General features: G+C 38.4%; 1 protein-coding gene across 1 annotated transcript; it reads right to left on the reverse strand.

The window, feature by feature from the left end:
• Window positions 1–9,496: 9,496 nt before the first annotated feature.
• CHRNA6 (cholinergic receptor nicotinic alpha 6 subunit) lies at window positions 9,497–18,196 on the reverse strand. The gene is made up of 6 exons (XM_039853485.1): window positions 17,779–18,196; window positions 16,103–16,242; window positions 13,772–13,816; window positions 12,866–12,975; window positions 11,785–12,763; window positions 9,497–10,403 (listed from the first exon to the last, which is right to left on the reverse strand). Exons 1-6 carry the CDS (start codon window positions 17,843–17,845, stop codon window positions 10,272–10,274), a joined length of 1,473 nt encoding a protein of 490 aa, XP_039709419.1. The 5' UTR covers window positions 17,846–18,196; the 3' UTR covers window positions 9,497–10,271.
• Between the last annotated feature and the right edge of the window lie 2,259 nt (window positions 18,197–20,455).

Raw genomic sequence — 20,455 nt, forward strand, 5'->3', positions numbered from 1 at the left:
TTATTCCTGTAGATTTGTTTTTTCTTTCTGAAACGCTTAGGTTTTTCAATTTGTCTTTGAACTTCAGAAATATCACTTGTAGTGATATAGTATATGTGTCTAAGTATAGGACTTTCTCTCTCTCTCTCTCATGTCTTGGCACTTGATGACTAATGTCTTTCTTCGCTCATGCAAATTTTCTTCTCTTATTTCCTTTATTATTTCCTGTCCTCCATTCTCTCTCTCCTTTCTTTTTGAAATTTCTAATACAGAAATGTTGGTATTCCTGGATCTATCCTCCACGTTTATTAACTTTTCCCTCAGACTTTTTATTTCTTTAATTCTTTATATTGTCAGCTTGATATTACAGCTAACTAATTTACTCTTCAGTCATCATCTGTTCTTCTATTCAGCCCACCTACTGAGGTGGAGATTTTGTTTGTTTGTGAATTAGTCATATATTTGATTTCCAAGAACTCCAAGTCTTCTTTTTGAATGAATATTTTGGGGAATACTAATTATAGTTACTTCAAAGTCTTCTTTTATTGTCTGCATTAACAATTTTTCTTCAAGGATTAATTTTTCTGACTTTTGATGCTCTTTGTGGTCGTTTATTCATCCAACAGTGAAAACCATTCCTAATGACAGGAAAGTTGGCACCAGTCATTTTCCTTTATTGTCCTTGTCCAAGAAAACATTTCTCCAGGATGTGTGAGTAGCTCATCTTTTACATTTGGGGACACCTTTCTTCATGGTAGCCGTCAGTAATTTTGGGCACTGCCCCAATTCTCTGACTCCGGCACCTACTCTTGTTTCTCATGTGTCAGAGTGCCCACATTCCTGAAGACAGATGACAAAAGCCACCGTGAAAATACATAACTTCTGCAGCTGTTCTTTGTCCTTCACGTGATTACTCAATAATTACAGTTTCTCTTTAAATCTCCCTTGTATATTATCTTAGGATTATTGTGGGGTTTTTCTAGAAAAAAATAATTTCTTTGGTAATCCCATCTTTCCTGCACGGGATCACAAATTCCACTGCTCTGTTAGGTTTTACCATAATTCTGATCTCATCTGTCCTATACATTCCAGCCATTTTCCATCAATCTGGTCTATGAAAGTAGCTGTTATGTATTCATTTTCATTTCACGTTTTACATTTCTTCTGAAATATCAGTAGGATTTGGAGGAGGAATAAAAAAGGAAATAATACATCAGCCAGCATTTATACTATAAATCTTTTTAAAATCCTAGTCTCTATGGACATATCCAATTAATTGTCCATGGCAACCAGAACACTGAAAAGCAAAGGTGGTACCATACCATGAGAAGAGTGTGGACCTATTTTAAGGACTAAATAATCTTGACTTTGCAGACTGGTGGATGCTAGATACGGACAGGGACTGAAAAGATTATTCTGTTAGGAATAAAATTGCTAATTTGTTGGCAAAAAAAAAAAATGAGGTCTGTCTCATAGTTGATAATCTACATATTGTTAGTCTTGGCAGGAGGACCACGTCCATCCTAATGGAGTTCTTCACACATCACTGTTTATAGCCTCCTGGACATTTGCTGTATTCTTGGACTGCTTTTCCTATTTCCAGTCCAAACTCCACCCTGTTCATAACAACTAACCTTTCTTTTCATACCTAATCTCTCCTCCTCTTGAGTCTTTGATCCCTCAGTCCTGAATTTGTTCTTTTAATTACCCTCGCTGTCTTGTATGGCTCTCTCTCATAAGCCTATAAGTCCCAGATCTGCTCTATTCTTAGAACAAAAAGAACCACAGTGAACAAAAATAATAGAATTTTTTAAAATAGCCTGGACTTCTTTTTTAGAGAGATTCATGCCATTTAAATCACCCTAAATGGCAATTCTAAATTCCCCTCCCCCCCAAAATCACATTAATATATTTTAAGTGTTTAAGTAATATTTAATATGGTCAGTGTATTTGTTTTCAATAGATATCAAAGTTTGTACCATAGAACTGTATGTTTTTGTGTTATGTACACACATTATAGAATATTAGGGCTTCTTGTATGATCCACATATCCATTACTTTTCTGCATATTTTATTGGATTTTTAAAAGGGGGGGCAACATGGTAAAGTGGAAACCAGGGCACTAGGACTCTTGTTTCTAGATCAGCCATGTCCTAGCTGAGAGATGTGGTGCCTTCAGTGAGTCATTTGTCCTCTGGTCAATAATAAGAGGTTATGACTCATAACCTTTGACATTCTCTCCTGCTCTAAAATTCTATACTTTGGAGATTTATACTGGAGCTTTTACAATTTTTAAACCACACAACTAATTATAATTTTGTTCCTTTGGGAAAATGTAATCTGATTTATCAGTACTTTAGGACAAGATTTGCAGGAATACATTGTGATGAAATCAAGGATTCAGTGCTGTAATTCCCTGATGGGGTTGTGAAATCAAAGGGCAAATCACTGTTCTTTTGATTGAAAACAGTATTGACTTTAACTTATTACTTAGCTTTATTTAACTCATTAGTTTGCTAGGTAAATGACAATACTAATCTTAGAAAAATGCATTTCGATTAGAATTCAGTTTTAAATTTTGAAAAATACCAAATGAAAAGCTTTCCACAGCCAGCTTCTTTCTGACCAGGCACAAATACAGCAAAGGTCAAACGTTTATATGTGTTCATGTAGCTTAAGCTTCCTTGCAGCTAAGCTGGGAGATGATAACAGTTTCAAATATGGAAAAGGATATTTACATATCACAATAACCCTAAGGAAGTAACTACAAAAGACAAATTTAAAGCAAAGAAATTTTAATTTCAAATGTATAGCAAGAAAAATCTTCTGTGGCCAAAACTTGACAGCTGATTCCAACAAGTGGATGTTGCAAGACCCAAACAACTCTCCATCACACATGTGAGCAAGCAGGACACATACGTGCATGGACAAACACGCGGGTACATACACACACGCACATACAGGCACACAAACATGCACAGGCACACAGAGAGCTGTCCTAAATTGTTATCCTTCAGATCTCTGCTCACATCCCACTTCCTCATGAAGCCTCCTTACAGAACACCCCCTACACACACACACACACACACACACACACACACACACACACACACACACACTGAGTTCCTGTCTCTGAAAGCATGTGTTGTTTTCAATCTCTGCTATATAGCTAGAGTGGAAACTAGAATCTCCCCTTACCTTTGTGTGGGAACTGGACCTTGCATCCAGGCTGGCAACATTACATGCTCACTTCCCTTTACACTGGACTTTCCTCCCTTCCCTGCCAATCTACCCACCCAAAATATTCCCACTGAAAAAGATAAAGCTCCATATAAGTTTCATATCCCCTTGCATTCGGGGCTGGACGCCATCTTCGGCTCAGCCCTGCTGTCGTTGTGCTACAATAAACCTTGCTTAACCCCTTCAGCCTTGTGTGGTCCTCTTTTGGTGAATCTAACAGAATGATTTTGCTATTGTTTTATTTAATGAATTTTATTTCCTTAGCTGTGTCATAGCATATCCCTCATTATATCCCCAACAGCATCTAATAGAGCTGTGTATATGGTCAAGACTTAATTAATAATCATCAATTAATTAAAGCAGTACCAGAAAGTTTGGATTGGGCTATTCATCTAAAATGAGAACAAATTTGTACTCTTTCTCAGCCCCTCTTAATATTTCTAGCTATGTGTGTATGTAATTTTCAGTAATCTCCTTAAAGAAACATTTTCTTACATTAAAAAATTTTTAAATACTATTATTATACTTAGAACAATTAATAATTCCATATTCAAGTTTTACTATGTCAAGAACAGCCTAAATTTACAGCTGGGTTGTCTAAAATAGGATTCAGCTCATAGCATCATGCCTCTTAAATCTTTTTAAATTTCTTTCTTGTCATTGTCTTGTTGAAAAGACTAGATCATTTTTCCCCAAGAATGTCTCATTTTTTGGATTTATCTAGTTGCTTTCTTCTGGTGTCATTTAACTTGTTCCTCTGTCTCTTGTGTTTTCTGTTAATTGGAAGTTACAACTATAATTCCAGTTCAATAGTTTTGACAAAGTACATCATAGATAATAATGCATAGTTTATATTATACTGTACAAGGAGACATACTATCTGGCTATCCTGTCATTAGTCTAATCCCTGGGTTAAGATGATGATGACCTAATTTCTTTGTCTACCCAGTGATAATTTTGTAGTATAGCCTGTGGGCATAACACATAGCAGTTATAAAGACCTTGGCCCCTTTAAAGATGGCCTCTAATCAGCTACATTAGAACACCGTAATATCCAAAGAGTAATATTTGTATGCTAGGGTGGACCTTTCGGTTGAGTCATAATTCTTTTTTAGAAGCACCTACTACTATGTGTTAAGTGAATTTGTTTCATTAACAACTATGGTAACTACCATTTATGTTTAACTGAATATTCCTTCTTTGTATTAAGACTTTCTGTTTCATATGTCAATAAAATAATAGTGAAAATAAAAGTAATATGATTTATTTGGCTCATGAACAATCTTAGGTTTGGGAAAAATAGCCAAGAGCAGCAATATATCCACAGATGGACAGTGTCAGAACTCCAGGCAGAGTAACTGCTGTCAAGGCAGGGCAGCCCGGTCTGTCGTAGAATTAGACTTGGGCTCTGAATGCTCAGGGATGGTTTCAGCTTTGGGCAACAGGAGGAGATCCAACCAGGCCAGAAGAATGCAGTATCCAAAGGGAAATCATAGAAAGAAGATTATAAATTGTGAAGATTAACTCGGGCAGCCTTCTAAACAGACTTATGATGATAGGAAGACACTATCATCATCCTTGTTTGTAGATGAAAGTCCTCTTTGTCTGTAAAATTCTACCCTCAGGAAAAAAGAGTGAGGAAGAATCAGTTTTACTGTTTCTCCAGCAAGATGGATGCTCCTCTCACCAAGAAGTACCCAACGAGGGTGTGTGGCTGCCCCTCAACGAGCCTGCTAAGTAGGTGCCTGTGCTCCAAACTAATACCGTCTAATTTTTCTTAGGGGACCTTATGGGCATTTTGATAGGGAAAATTCTACATTGGTCTGTCTCACACAAAGCAGGATGTTTAGCATCCCATCCCTATGGCCTATGTGACAATAGTATCCCCAGTCATTGTTACAACCAAAAATGCCCTTAGATATTTTCAAGCACCAACTAGAAAGAGTGTATATGTATGCATGCATGTATGTATGTATATGTGTGTGTGTACACACACACAATTGTGTAAACAGGGTGCAATAGCATCTCCAGTTAAGAATGGCTGATACTGCTGAAGGGTTCAGATGGTAGTTCCAAAGTTAAAAGGATGGATGCTCAGATATTGTACCCCCATTCTTACTGCTCTATCCCCTCACTATACATAAGAGGCATGCCCCAGGCCTTGGGGGAGGATGGGACTGGGTGGTGATAAAGATGAACTGGAACTTTAAAAAAACATAATTAGTTGGGAGGGTCTATGGGAGAAATTGGGGCTTATGAAATTTCTCTGGCTCTGCAAAATTGCAAGAACCCTAAGGAAAAACTATGATTGTAATAAAGGTCTGTAATTCTAAATTCCCTTTCATTAACTTCCTTTTCTTTTATATAAATATCCCTCCAACTTGGCATGCAGGCCAAGACGTGGCTCGCCATGTTGCATGCTCTGGGTTGCAATTCTTTTCCCCAGGTAATTCCTTTTGGTGAAGAAACACCTAGTCAATATTATTTTTCAATAGTGGGGACATCCCAAGTTTATGTTCTCTAGGCCCTCAGATGGTGCCTCCCTGGTTCTCAGAGTTGACATCTTCTTCCTCCCACCTCTTGCACCTCCATTTACCCTGACTTTGCCCCCATCTTGTATGACCTCACCTAACAGAAAGAATTGAGCCTCGGTTTATTTAGTTAGAGGTTGCAAACTCATGGTCCTGTACACAGGTTCTGTTTAGCTAACACAGAGACATTTTTGTTTCTTTAGCTACCACATTGTGAAACTAAAAGATTTTACATAAAAAGCTGGATTTTCACTTTTCTTGAAAAAGTGGAAGATCTAGTACCCAAACCTACAATTTCAGCGTACAGCATGATGACAATCAATTTGAGCTAAGTGGGGGCAAATCAGCCTTTCCATGAGCACACCACTCCAATTTGGCTCCTGTAAACTCTGGGTGATGACCCCTCTACCTGTGGAGCAATCTCTTTGCACTTCAGCATCATATAATATCAAAGATTTTTCTTCTCTGCCCACTTTGTGCTGCCTCAGCCAAAAGAATTGTGAACTGATGGGGCAGTTAGGGAGGAAAAATTCTTCTGCTTTGATCCGTGACTTATAGTCCCCAAAATGCATGCTATTCAACTCAGCAATGATTGATCTCATTCTGAAGACTCATATATAGTCCACATGAGCTATTAGTATTCCATGCCCCCCTTAAAATAAATGTTGACACTGCTAATACTCCTGACCTTCCTAAAATAAGAGCATTTATTGCTTCACCTCTCTAACCTGGTTTACATTTCAAAGACTTCTTCCTCCTTCGGACTATTGAACTATTGACAGTGAAACATGCTTTCTTTCCCCTTGTTTCATAAGGTGTGTGGGGGGGGGTGGGGGATCAGGAGGAGAGAAGATGGGCCATCTCAGTTGATTTACTGTTTGTTTGTTTGTTTGTTTATCTTTTCTATTCTCATCTCATGAGAGAGACTGAATTGTACAAGGGTCAGGGAAATCGTTCAAAAGTCAGGAGATGTGAGTTCTAAAGTTGAATTTGTCATTTATGTGATCATAGGCAAGCCGCTCTACCACTTGAGATAAAAAAAAGAATTAAGCTAAATAGTCTGAGTTCTATTCCATCCCTAAAAGTCACAATTCCATAGTTCAGATACACAGATACCTCCATTCACAAGAGTGCACACTTGTACACACAGATACAGATAGTGATAATTAAATCACAAATAAGAGAATTTCAAGTCAGTGCTAAAAGTTAAAAATCTCAGTTAACAGAGATTGTTAATGTTTTATTCCCTTTGTGACCTTTTACAAATTTTCAATCCTTGTTTCCCTTTGTTCTGCACAAACGCTGTAACTCCCCTTTTATTCAAATGCTTCTTTCACTTCTTTTTAAATGTATGCTGTTAGTTTGTTTACTGGTGAGTACAAGGTCCTCTTGCCCCTGAAGATCACTGAGAGACTCCTGGAAAACTGGGCTGGGAAGTCTGACTTATGCCCACCTCAGATATAGAAGAATCTGCTAAAAAGTCAGAATCAAGGTTTCCACCCATCTTCCTGTTTTGCAATTCTTAAGTCTTGTTTTAATATCTAAGGGGTATGGATGAAAAAGGGGCCACTTACTAAACCTGACGAGCTCAGGGGAGGCCTGCATGGTGGGCCTTATAAATTCAGAAACCGAAAGTAACCACATAGGATGGTCTAAACCTACAAATTCCTAACTAAAAGTGAGTCATGACAGGTAGTCACATCCGGGGGCTGTAGCTTTCTTGACAAAGGTCAATCTTTACCTTAAGTGAGCCTGTCTATTGTCTTTTCGCCTCTAAGATAACATGCCCTTGGAATGTCAGTGATCCCTTTTTTCCAGACCCCTCAGGGTACAACCCAATGCACAAGAGCACAGACCACAGAATTCATGGTTGTCTTGTTCCCTACATACCATCTTTATGTGCTGTAAATGTTAAGTATTGACTATCCTGTACCCACCATTGTAAAAGAAATAAGTCTCTCCATTTTACTTTTTATCCAATCCCAGGGATTTCCCCACTTTGCTTTCTCCAGCCCTCTTAATCTACCACCAATGAACCCTCCTTATGCCCCCTCCTTTGATTCTAATGTATAAAATAAGCTGCAAAACTGCCATTCTCTGGAACATTTTCTTAATTGTTGAGATTTTGATTCTAGGTAATTGTCCTCAGTTTGGCTCAAATAAATTCATTAAAATTCTCTACAGATTTGATTGTTTCTTATGTCGACAGGGGTTAACATTCTAGAAAATATGTAAAATTCCTACAACTGAACAACAATAACAACAAAAGCAACCTAATTTTAAAAGGGCAAAGGACTTGAATGCATATTTCTCCAAAGAAGATATACAAATGGTCAATAAGCACATGAAAAGATGCTCATCACTAATCATTAGGGAAATGTAAATAAAAACCACAAGTTAGTACCTTACACCCATTAAGACAGCTACTATCAAAAACTAGGAAATAACAAGTGTTGGAGAGGATGTGAAGGAAGAATAGAGCCCTGTGGGTGGGAATGTAAAATGGTACAATCACTATGAAAAACAGTATGGAGGTTTCTCAAAAAATTAAAAGTAGAATTAACACAAAACCCAATAATTCTGCCTCTGGGTATATATTCAAAATAATTGAAAGCAGTGATTCAGAGACATTTGTACACTCATATTCATAGCAGCACTATTCACAGTAGCCAAAAGATGGAAGCAACCTAGCCCAAGTTTCCACCGATGATGGATAAATAAAACATGGTATATACATACAAAGGAATATTATTTTGCCTTAAAAGGCAAAGAAATTCTGACATTCTACAACACAGATGAACCTTGAAGACGTTATGCTGAGTGAAATAAGCCAGTTATAGAAAGAGAAATATTGTGCGATGCCACTTATACGAGACACCTAAAGTTGTCACATTCAGAGATGAAGTAGAATGGTGGTTGCCAGGGGTTGAGGGAGGAGGAATGAGGAGCTGTTATTTAATGTGTGCTGAGTTTAAATTTCGTGATTGAAAGAATTCTGTAGATGGATAGTGGTGATAGTTGCACAACACTGTGAATGTATTTAATGCCACTGAACTGTACACTTAAAAATGTTAAGATGATAAATTTTATGCTATGTGTTTTTAACTACAATTAAAACTTTTTAAAAAATTAAATACTGATTTGGTTTAATAGTAAAAAAATCTAGCAAGTAAGAAGCAACTCTCTGTAAAGATAGAAAGATAAAATATAAGTACTTCAAACACGAATATTAGAGGAGTAAAAATAACTTTAAAACAGAGTAATTCAAATTCAAGACCTCTGCTTGGTGTACCACACAGTGCTTTATGTTCCAGTATGAAATAGACAAGGAAGAATTAACATGTGGTGATAGATGTTATGGTGTATCAACACAATGGAGATTATGCAAAAAATTATATTTCAAGACTATGTAAAATCCCAGAGAAATGTTGCTAATATGGTGTTTTGAGAAAACAGCAAAATAAGAAATTGAAAGGTAAAATTGAAGTGTAAAGTTACGCGTGCATATAGACAAGGCCTAGAAAGGAAAAGGTAAAAATGAAATGAGTTTCTTTGTTAGGGCAGATTTTTTTCTGCTTTAAAATACATCTTTTAAATGTTATAATAATCTTAATACAACAAGTAAGAAAATAATAGAGTGGAATAAAACAGAATTCCCACATGCTCCCTCTCAGAAAAGGAATTGCTCCAAAAGGTACAAGATCACAATCTCTCAGAGAAGAAATAATTTTATTTTCGGCCTCAGATACAATGAACAAATAGAAACTGCTAACAAGGAAAGACCACAAAGGTAGCTTCAGGTTGCCTTGCCACGCCACACACACCACATCATGTTCTCCTAGATTGCTCTAGTTACATTCCCCACGTGATACCTGGTCCTAGAGAGCTTTATGTTTATGACTTTTCCTAAAAAGCTACAAGTGCTTGCGGACAGAACCTATTTCTGTTATCTTTGAAATGCCGAGCACAGTGCTGGGTTACCAGTTGAGTTTCTTGCCAGATGAATGCGAACTACATTGAGCCTGCTGAGATTGTGCCAATGAATGTATCAGATAATGCACGAGTGTGAGCTACATCACAGAGACATGCATAAGAAATCAAGTCTATAAAGTTTACAAGGGTTGCAAATATCAGCAAGATCTGTGTTCCAGAGTTTCATGTCATTATATTGACCAGCAGCATAAACTGGAGGGAGTACAGAATCCCTTTTAGTGTGGCTTGATGTTGATTACATAGTTTGCTGTATTATGGATCATCGTGTCTCTGGGCGCTGAATGTATTCAGACAAGGGAAGTCTGTGGGTGCTACCCGCTCTTGGCTCCAGTGTTATAGCACACCTCAAAGTACTCCTCTGTGCTACAAAGGACATTCAGCCTCCTAAATTGCAATAAAGTCCTCTTTTTCCATCTAGTCGTCGGCTTCAGTAGATGGGAGACCTAGATGGGAAGTTTTAGATCCCTTTCCTTGCTTTAGGAAACATAGAACAAACATAGCATCTGTAAGATTCAGAAGATAAAATCCTTAAGACTTTCCTGTGTTCCCCAGCAGCGGCTGTAGAAATAGCCCTGAAGTTCCAAACACACAGACAATTATAAATATCCAAAGAAACACTCTGTCTACCACCATGGCTACATATTTCCAGTCGTCTTCTACCTGAAAGGCAAACAAAACATCAAAGCAATTAAAAAAATTAAAACCATAGGAAATATGTTCTATTTTATACATAAGCTTCTTACTTTTCAAAGATTTTCCTGGAAATTTTTAAAGCAAATATTGGTATTATTCTGGTTAACCTGTGTCTCCTATATAGCACACAGAAGAACTTTTTTTTCATCTGAAGAGGGCGGATGCATGAGTCCTGTTAGTGCTTCGTGCAGCGGGCTACAGAGCACACAGATCTCAATAAGCCAGCATTCTGTGGGTCACAAAGGACCTTTCCTAACTGAAAGAAGCACTCCCAGAAAGTGAAACTCTTATCACTTACACCACTTTATACTGGACCCTTTGGCAAGTCAGGGAAATAGGTTTGAGGTGAGAAGTACAATATGAGGGAGGACCCCTTATTAGGAATAGGCAGACTTTTAGACCTCAAGGTCATGCTGCTTATGGAGAGTTCATTTTATTCTCATGTGTTTCCAGTTCCTGACCTATAACCTTCTGCCGAAGTCTCTCCGGTTGTGTCTTGAGAGTCCCACCTGGTGGTGACTAATCAACAGCAGCTTTCCTGTACATTTTATGAATATGTCACCATGAAGGTGGGTTCTGGGCTCACTTATCTCGTGATGCATCCCTTACCCCCTGTGTGTGACATGCAGTCATAGTATCTTCCCCTGTACCAATAAGGCAGATGTTAGGTCTCAATATACTTTTGCTAGGAGATACAGATCTGGCAGCTGCAGTGTGAAGTCAAACCAGACACCTGTCATGAGCTTTCAGATGCCCTTAGCCAGTTACCCTTATGGTATGGAAAACTAGTGTGATTTTCTTGAGCTCTTTTTAGAGGATGGGAGAGGTCCATGCCACTATAGTTAGACTCTATAGTTAGAGGGTGGCAGGAGCAGAATATGTTGATATATCCAAGGCTCAATCAGCACCTAAGTCCCTCTCCAGTAGAACAAGTGGGACTGGAGTTGTGGGAGGACTTGTTTCCGTCCTCCCCCCACGGCTCTCAGACCGCAAGCTGCAGTGCAATCATTTCTCCTCCTTCTCCGGGGGCAGCTTTTCCCTCTCCACCCTTTCGTTTGCCATTGTTTCTTGTGCAGGAGCTCTTGATTTCATTAACTAAGGTCTCCCCAAATGTTTATATTAACCACATTCCACTTGAGTTAACATTTCTGGAGGTGGAGATTTGCTCTGGGGCTACATCTCACTCAACCCCAGGTCAGCCCACCCATAACTGCACAATAACAACTGGATTTTAAAGTAATGCTGCCTGACCCTCTTGTAAACAGAACTTACACTGGAGATATGACCATGTCTACAAAGTGCCTGTAGGCCTGCTGCAAGTGGACAGGCTAAGGGGACATGCATTTACCTCCTTTGTTTCATTTTGGTTCTTCATGTTTTCTGCTATGAATTGAACATTATTAATCACATCTTCGACTTCAGGTGAATGCTCTGAATTTTCTGTCATCCATTGTAAAGGCTGATGACTTAATCTTCTCTTGCTAGTGGCAAGCTGATGTGATTCATGACAGTGGAAGCATTCTTTAAGAAGTTCGGGCTCTCTGCGATTATCAAACTTGACTTTGGCAGGCCTACTGGAAGTGCCTTTGGGGTTTTTATCAGAATTTGTCTTCTTTGTCTTGTCCAGAGGCCTCCTCATCATTAGGATGTTGGGTAACAGCTGGAGGAAAACCGTCTTCACCCACTTGGGCATGGTGTGTGTTGTTGGGGTACGATAGTGTATGTTTAACACAAACACAGTCACCGCGATAGACAGGGTGACAAAGATCATGGTGAACAGTAGGTACTCACCCACCAGGGGGATCACGAGTGACGTGGACGGGATGGTTTCTGTGATTACCAGCAAAAACACAGTTAGAGAAAGCAGAACTGAAATGCAAAGTGTCACTTTTTCACCACAGTCAGAAGGAAGGTAAAAGACCAACACAGTTAGAAATGAAATAAAGAGACAAGGAATGATCAGGTTAATAGTGTAAAACATGGGCAACCTTCTAATGTAAAAAGAATAGGTTATATCTGTGTATATCTCTTCACAACAGTTGTATTTTATGTCGTGTTTGTAACCAGAAGCATCAACAATTTCCCATTCACTGTTTTCCCAAAAATCATTCATATCTACTTTAGATCCAATGATTAAAAGATCGATTTCAGCTTTGTCATATGTCCAGGAACCAAATTTTAGAGAACAATTTTGATGATCGAAGGGGAAAAAAGTGATATCCATAGGACAGGAACTCTTAAAAATAGCTGGTGGAGTCCAGGTTATCATGCCATTGTATTTAAGAAGAGCTTTTGTCTTGCCTTCCACTTGGAAGTCACCCACAGCGCTGTAACATAAATTGGACACTATTAGTATCATCCCCTTTGCTATGGGTCAGCATTACCAAAGGCAACTTTGGAAAGAGACTAGTGCTGTCAAGCACCCGTACTTGTTATAGAGAACAATGTCCGGCTTCCAGATCTTGTCTGCAGGAACACGAAGTGTCTCAATGCCATCATATTCCACTGGGTCCCAACGCAATTTATAATCATTCCAGATCTAAAGGAAATAGGAGTCTGTTTTTAAAAAAATTTCTTAATAATTTTCTTCCAATGTTAACTCTATATTCGTTCAGCAGTTTTTTTGAAAAATTAAATTCCTAATTGAGGAGTTTATTGGTTTGTATCAAAAGTTGGGAGATTAAATCCACAGAGAATAGGGAGCTAGGGAGCTGAGCTGATTTTGGAAAATATAAATTACCTAATGGATAGTACATATAATTGTCTATTATTAATTAGCTGGCCAAGGTTATAGGCTCAACTTTCATGTTCCATGGAATATATTCACCTTGGAGTAGCAACTCATTTCTAATATTAAAAAGATAATTCAAGTGTATGATGATGAGTTTTTTACAAAATCTGTGTAAAAGATTAAGACAAGAAGAAAGTAAAAGATGGTATAACATTAAACCAGCTGGTGGGAATCTAACCCACATGCTCTTGTGCTCACTACTGACTTCTCTAGGCCTGGTGCAGCAGGATCAAAGACTGGGCAAGCATCGGGCTCTGGAGCTCAAGTTACAGATAAAAATAGAAGACTTGAGAGCAGACACCAGAAAGGAGGATCTCTATGTCCCAGAGAACTTTGTCACTAGGTTTCTGCATCTGCAGAGTTTATATCAAGCCGGCTATTACCAAAGCTGAACTTTAAGCTTTGGAGATAGGTAATATTTAAGCTTTAGCAGAAGATGGAGATGGAAAGAGAGAATGCTAGCAGATTTTATCCACTAGGCATTGTTGGGCTGACACAAAAGTAACACAGGTCCAAAAGAAGGACACGTGTTATAGACACATACATGACGTAGCCATAAATTGGTTTCCATGATCTGGTTTACTTCATCCTGTGAAGAAGAAACAATATTATTAGCCTCAAATATATATGCTAATAAAAAAGACCAAAGAGGCAGCTTATAAAAAGCAACCAGATATGCAATATTTCCAAATCTGGTCTTAACCCTGTTGACTTTAAAAGGAAGTGTGGCTTAAAGACTGTCTTTCAAATCTGATTTAAGTCTCACCACTTCTGTGAAGTCTTTCTGATCACCAAAGCCCATAAAGTTTTCTGATTCCATGAAAGGAAAGAAGGAAGAGATGAGAGTGGTAAGAAGGGAGGAGAAATACCGCAGGTGGAGGTAGGTATCTGAACCCGGTCCATTGTTTTGACTGTCCTCTTCCCCACTCCCTGAAAACTTCTCTTCCTCCATAGTGCCTCAGCACTTTCTAGGCTCTGAGTCCCGAGCTCGGTTGCGCTTTGAAATGTCAGTCTCAGCTTATCATGGAGTTTTCCGGCTGGAACCTGCCACTTCCCCCCACAGAACATCCTCCATTCCCACCCAAACCATTGCTGATTGCTTTAATCGTTCATTACACATTTATTGAGTACCTACTCGGTGTTCTATGAACGCTGGGACTACAGCAGTAAATAAGATGGAAAAACTTCTTACCTTTATGTGTCTAAGCTGTTAGTAGGGGAGAAAAAATCTATAATAGATATATAATGTAAGACACTGATAAGTCCTATGATGAAAAATGAAGAGGGATGGAGAGGGGTGTGTGTGTGTTGCAGACACGTGCACACACATCTGTTTTAGAAAAATGAACTAAGAAGCCTTCTCTGAGGAAGTAGTTTAAGCAGGTACCAAATGACCTGAAGACAACCAAAGGGTTTTCTGGAAGAAAAGCATTCCAGGCCAATGTTCCAAATATAACGTGCCCATAAGCAGCCATCAGCTCTCAGTGGGAAAGCGACTGAGGACACATCCAGAGCCTTCAAGAGCCTGACAACACAATCTCTTGAGATTTATCGATTGTTACTTAGTGGGTTCCCTAAACTTACCAACCTTACTTCCCAAGACACATGGGCACTGTCCAGAGTAAATGAGCTCAACTGTAGCTGGAAGACATCAGCCAGCTCTGGCTCTGCTGTTCTCCAACTGCCCCCTGAAAACTCTAACCGGAGACTTTGCCAAGCTTCCTTCTACAAATGGGTTTGTGTAAAGTCATGGTAAGCCTCAGGGTTTTAAAAGGTCAACAGTAGTCTTTTTTTTTTTTTTTTTTTTTTTAATCAGTATATACACACTTTCATCCTAGGCCAGAAGCTAGAGGACCAGGCCAGAGTCAGCCTAGTCCACTGGGAAGTATAGACTGCAGAAATACAGTGGGCTCTGACTTCTCATCTATAATTAAGGTCTTTCCCCCAAGTACACCTAGAGAGTCACACTATTTCACCCGGGGCAAAGTCTAGGAGAAAGAGGGCTTCTTTCTTATCCATGTGCTCGGACTGATATGATGAAAGGGGCTCTTCTTTCTGTGCACTGTTGTCTCAAAAACTCTCCCTAACACCCCTCTCTGGAGATGCTTCAAGCTTCCCTTACTTCCTCAGCCTGACTCTATTCCTGGAATTTGGTCCAAATCCCGAGCCTTGGGCCAGCCTTATTCTCCTCCCATGCCTTAAAGCCCAGAACCCTGCTCTCCATTAGAGCACCAAGACCCCACCACCTCCTTTCTCAACAACTAAGGCATGAAGAGTATTTGAAAGAAAGGACTCTAGTCCTATTTGCCCTCGAACATAGTAGCAATAAGTTAAAATAATTTTCTTTCTTCCGTAACATAGAAGTCTTAAAGCAATTCTTTTTCTATGCTGTAGAAAAAGCATGAGCTTAGCAGTTAAACAGGGCTGATTCAAATCGCAGTTTCACCATTTTGTAATTGTATGACCTTGGGAAAATTTGGTTAACTGAGCTTCTGGCTCTTCAGCTATAAAATGCAAGTGATAGCCCCAAGTGTAGACACGGTGGCTGGTGCATAATAGGTGCACAGTGAAGTTAGCTCTCTTTCTAACCTCTCTTCAACATCTCTTTCACCTCTTTGTTTCATAAATTGGTTCTAAAAGCACTTCCCAAAACACTTGGCCTTAATGTGACTAATTACAGCATCGATGGGGAAAGTGTCTCCCTCCCAACCAGACAGCTTCGAAGGGCCAGCAGCCATGTAGATTTTTGTTTGTTCGTATTTTTTTGATTTCCATATTTACCACATGCAATAAGTGAGACAATGTTTGAGAACTGCTCTGACCCCCTCAAACTTAGGGCTTCTTGAGGTACATGTGGTGAACTTGAGGCACTTACCACGTTGGCCAGCTGTGTGATGGCCACTTCAAAATGCACTGTGACAGGATCAGAAACATTTTCTACAGGCCTGATGAATTGGTTATAATGAGAAAACAGTTTGTGAAAGAGTCTCTCTTCAGACGCACAGGCTGCACAGTCTGCATGGCCGAACACAGGGGAGAATTAGAGAAGGAGAGAGGGTGCTGGCAGGTGGGGAGATTCTGGCAGCTTCCATCACAGAGTGAGGGCAGTGGGCATCCAAGATAAAAATAATAATGCCTATGTCTCAGGACTAGTGTGATATCATCAAATAAAATACTGTTGGTAAGAGCATTCACTATCTTACTGATCCAGTTATGAAGGAAGAGCCTTGTCTTTTCTTGTCAAAATACTGATCCAACTGACATGTCTATAACTAGTAGGGTGTTTAGCTGGGGAATCTTCACCAAGCAATTTGAAATAACTAGTAATTTCATTAAGGTCCTAATAAGCCATACCCCTTTTTAAAATTAACTTTGAAATTCAATTATATTGGATTTGTGAGAGTGCAAGGTTTTTAAGGCAAATTTACTTAAAATGCTTTTTAAATAATTCAAAATTGGTTCTAAAATAATAGCATTTTCAGTCCTTAAATTTCACACAATAGTTTAATGCATATCTCTTCGTATTATTCTAAGAATGCATTAAAAGTAGGTTACTTGCCTTCTATTTGACATAATTAATTTTGTTAATCCCTCTCTCTATATTTTCCCATATAGAATTCAAATTTGACACCTGAAATATTATTCTACAAATTTCCCAAAGGGATTTACACCCTGAATGAAAAAAGTTATAGGGATTGAATAACTCATTAGGCAAAAATGAACAAAAGGACAGGCGTTATATTACTAAAGAGAAAGAGTTGTTTGACAAATGCATTTGGAAACATAAAACATTAAGATTTCAGCAGGAAAGAACAATTTAAAACATAAAATAGCATTCTTGCCATCATAATTAATAATGATATAAATATTTTGAAATAAAACAGACTATAAAGAAATCCTCCCCATTACCCATTTTCCCCCCTTTTGAGACACTGTTTTTCCTTTGAGACATTTTAGATAAACTCTCCGTGAATCTTGAGAACAAGTCTCCTGCAAAGCCAACAGCACATGGAAACGTGGTTTTGTTCAGGCAGAGCAGCCGTTGTCTGTTTCTAAGTCTTAACTTTTAAAATGAATGCTCTTACTCTTAGGACATATTTCAGCATAGCAATATGACATGTTTCTCAAAACAAAGATGATTACCTACAAAATAAAAGGATTCGTGGACTGAGTAATAGTATCAGCTAACAAATAATTGAAAAAATATTAAATACAAATATAAAAATATAAGTTGAATACATGCATAGCAGAGATGAATAGAAAACTGCATCACCATTACTATTACCATATTTTAATTGGGAAAATAAAATAAAATATGATTTACAATATTTTATTGTCCTCCCCACCTCACCCCCAATCCCATTTTACATGTTAAACCTAATCAATAAACAACAGATTAACAGTTGTAACAATAGCAATTCCTGTGCAGATACTCTACCTATTTACTCACAGACTATTTCATCTCTCTGCTCAGTCAAGCACAACTAGAAAAGAAGACTAAATACATGTGACTAAAAAGGGAATATGAGATAAAGCAGAAATAAAACCTACCTTTAAAGAAAGGAATGAATATACACAACCAGAGACACAAATCAAAGTGAAGGCATCCCTGACCCATGACTAAAATACTTTGATTTCTTTTTCTAGTCAAAGGATTGTAGAAAACAAAGAGCTATCAGCCAGTCACACGCATCAGACCTTTAAATCATCAGAGTCCCAGTGCAATCCATGTGTCTTCTGTAAAATAAAAACATTCACAAACATAACACGACTGTTCCCAATATCAGAGACTGAGGCCAACAAAAAGGGCAGATAGAAAGGACTCAATCTGATGTCAGATGAGTCATCACATTTCCTGTCATCCTGGATCTCTTTTCATGCAAGAACAGTGAAGAAAAGCTGTGAGGGAAAGCTAGGCAGACAGGACTGAGGGCGGAAGAAAACATTGCTGTGGCTTAGTAGATCTTTCAGTAGTGCAGTCTCGACCATAATCCTTAAGGTAATAAACACACATTTACTGAGCTCCGACTATAGGCAAAGCATATGCAAGGCCCCAAATAGTATATTCTGATTGAGTTCTCTAGTTAATCAAGGCTCGATCTTGTTATTACAAAACTTTCTAAAATATGAGTCCCCATTCCTGACTTCATAACTGTAGCTTAGAGAGAAAAGAATTTGGTTTTGTCTGACTCCAGGGCTTCTAGTGCCTTGACTTTCTGAGTTCAGTGATCACATCCAGGACTAGAGATTAGATGTCTGAGAATGAGAAGAATGATACTGAACACAGGATGCCACCCGACAGTTCTGCATTTATTTAAATATCCTTGTCATCCATTGTATATATAATCGAATATTATTCAGCCATGAGAATAAAGGAAATCCTGCCATTTGCAATACCATGGATGAACCTGGAGGACATTATGCTAAGTGAAATAAGCCAGGCAAAGAAAGACAAATATTGCATGGTATCCCTTAGATTTGGAATCTGAAAAAGTTGAATTCATAGAAGCAGACAGTAGTTGCTCAAAGCTAGGGGGTAAGAGTAATAGGGAGATGTTGATCAAAGAGTATGAACTTTCAGTTATAAGACGAGTTCCGTATACGAACAAGTAAATCAGTTTCTTTTGAATTTAATATGGCATTTCACACTCTCACAGAAGTAATGATAAACTATTCTAGAGATGTTTTTATTTCCTAAAAAGTATGTGCATCATTTGTTATTACTTGTACCTCTCAGCTAAGTCTTCAGGGGATAAGAAATAATCCATAGATCAGTTTTTATACAGGGACATTCTCTGTCCTATGCAATGTTTCCAGTTAATTTGTTTAGTTCTGAGCCATTCTGCTAAATTTTGGAGGATGCGTTAATTCTGACTTACCATTTTGGGCTTTATATTTAAAGTTAGAAATTTCAAGGGGAAATGGTAGTATATGTTTATTGTTATTGCTTTGTATAACTTTGGAGTAATGTTTATAAACTATGAGAATCTGTGCTAAAACTACTAGCTATTTGTTGTAAATGCCAATAAAATATATGACAAGGGCAAGAACGTAAAAAAAAAAAAGATGAATAAGTTCTGGTTATCTAATGTACAGCATGGTGACTATAATTATTGTATACTTGAAATTTGCTGAGAAATTAGATCTTAACTGTTCTCACTACACACACACACAAATGGCAATTAAGTGTGATAATCACTTCATAATGTATACATATATCATATCATCATGTTGTACACCCTAAGTGTATAAAATTTCTATTTGTCAATTATACCTTAATAAAGCTATGGGGAAAAAAGAGAAGTTAGACCCAAAGATGATACCTCAGGCCCTTTTCATCCAAACATTCTATGATGTAATCACAAGGATAGCACATCTTGTAACTGTGCAGAGTTCAGACTAATGACCTCCCTCAAAATGTTAGCCTCATATCTCATGAGGGAATGAAAGAGGAAATAACATCTATTTAGTACCAAATTTAGACAAAGCACTGGGCTGGGTACTTCGAATATGTCATCTTAAGACATTACATCAGTAATCTTCTTAGTAGATGGGCTTTTGTTTTTGGCTGAAGTGTCCTGTGAAGGTTGGATAGAACCTAACATGATAAAGTCTGGACGATACCTTACCATGATAGATAAAATGTCACCTCACATCCCAAAATGGGGCAATGCCTATGAGTTTTTAGGGTAAAGCCTTAATCAAGTTGACTGCTTTTCAAGACACCAGCACCACCCTCAACCGTTTCTATTGCTCAGGCTTTCCCTGCTTTGTTCTTCATACTTTCTAATAGATACGCACTGCCGTCTTTCAAGAAAACTGCTGTTTCCTGTCTTCTGTTTTATACAATAATCTTTCTCTATGGCCATCACCTGTCAGCTTAAAGAACTACTCTAGAGGAGGGATTTTCTGGAAGGTGCTCAAAATCAGCCCTGCTTTTTTCCAGGAACATGCTAAATCTATCCCAGGGTGCCAAGGTACAGAGCAGGAGGGGAGAGTGACTTTATGAAGGGAGGCCACAGAGGAGCCTCACCAGGGGCGAAGAACCGAGGAAAGGACATGCACTTTGGAGTCAGAAAGACCTAGATTTGGACTCTGGCCCTGATACTCCCTTGGAGGACACTGGGCGAGTTACTTAAGCTCCCTCAGCCCTGTTCTCATGGGAAAAATACGATTAAATTCAGTAACATAAATCATTTAATCTCTCCCTATCCAATTTTTCATGTAA

Source organism: Pteropus medius, unplaced genomic scaffold (assembly GCF_902729225.1).
Source record: "Pteropus medius unplaced genomic scaffold, Ma_sr-lr_union100, whole genome shotgun sequence".
Lineage (NCBI taxonomy): Eukaryota > Metazoa > Chordata > Mammalia > Chiroptera > Pteropodidae > Pteropus > Pteropus medius.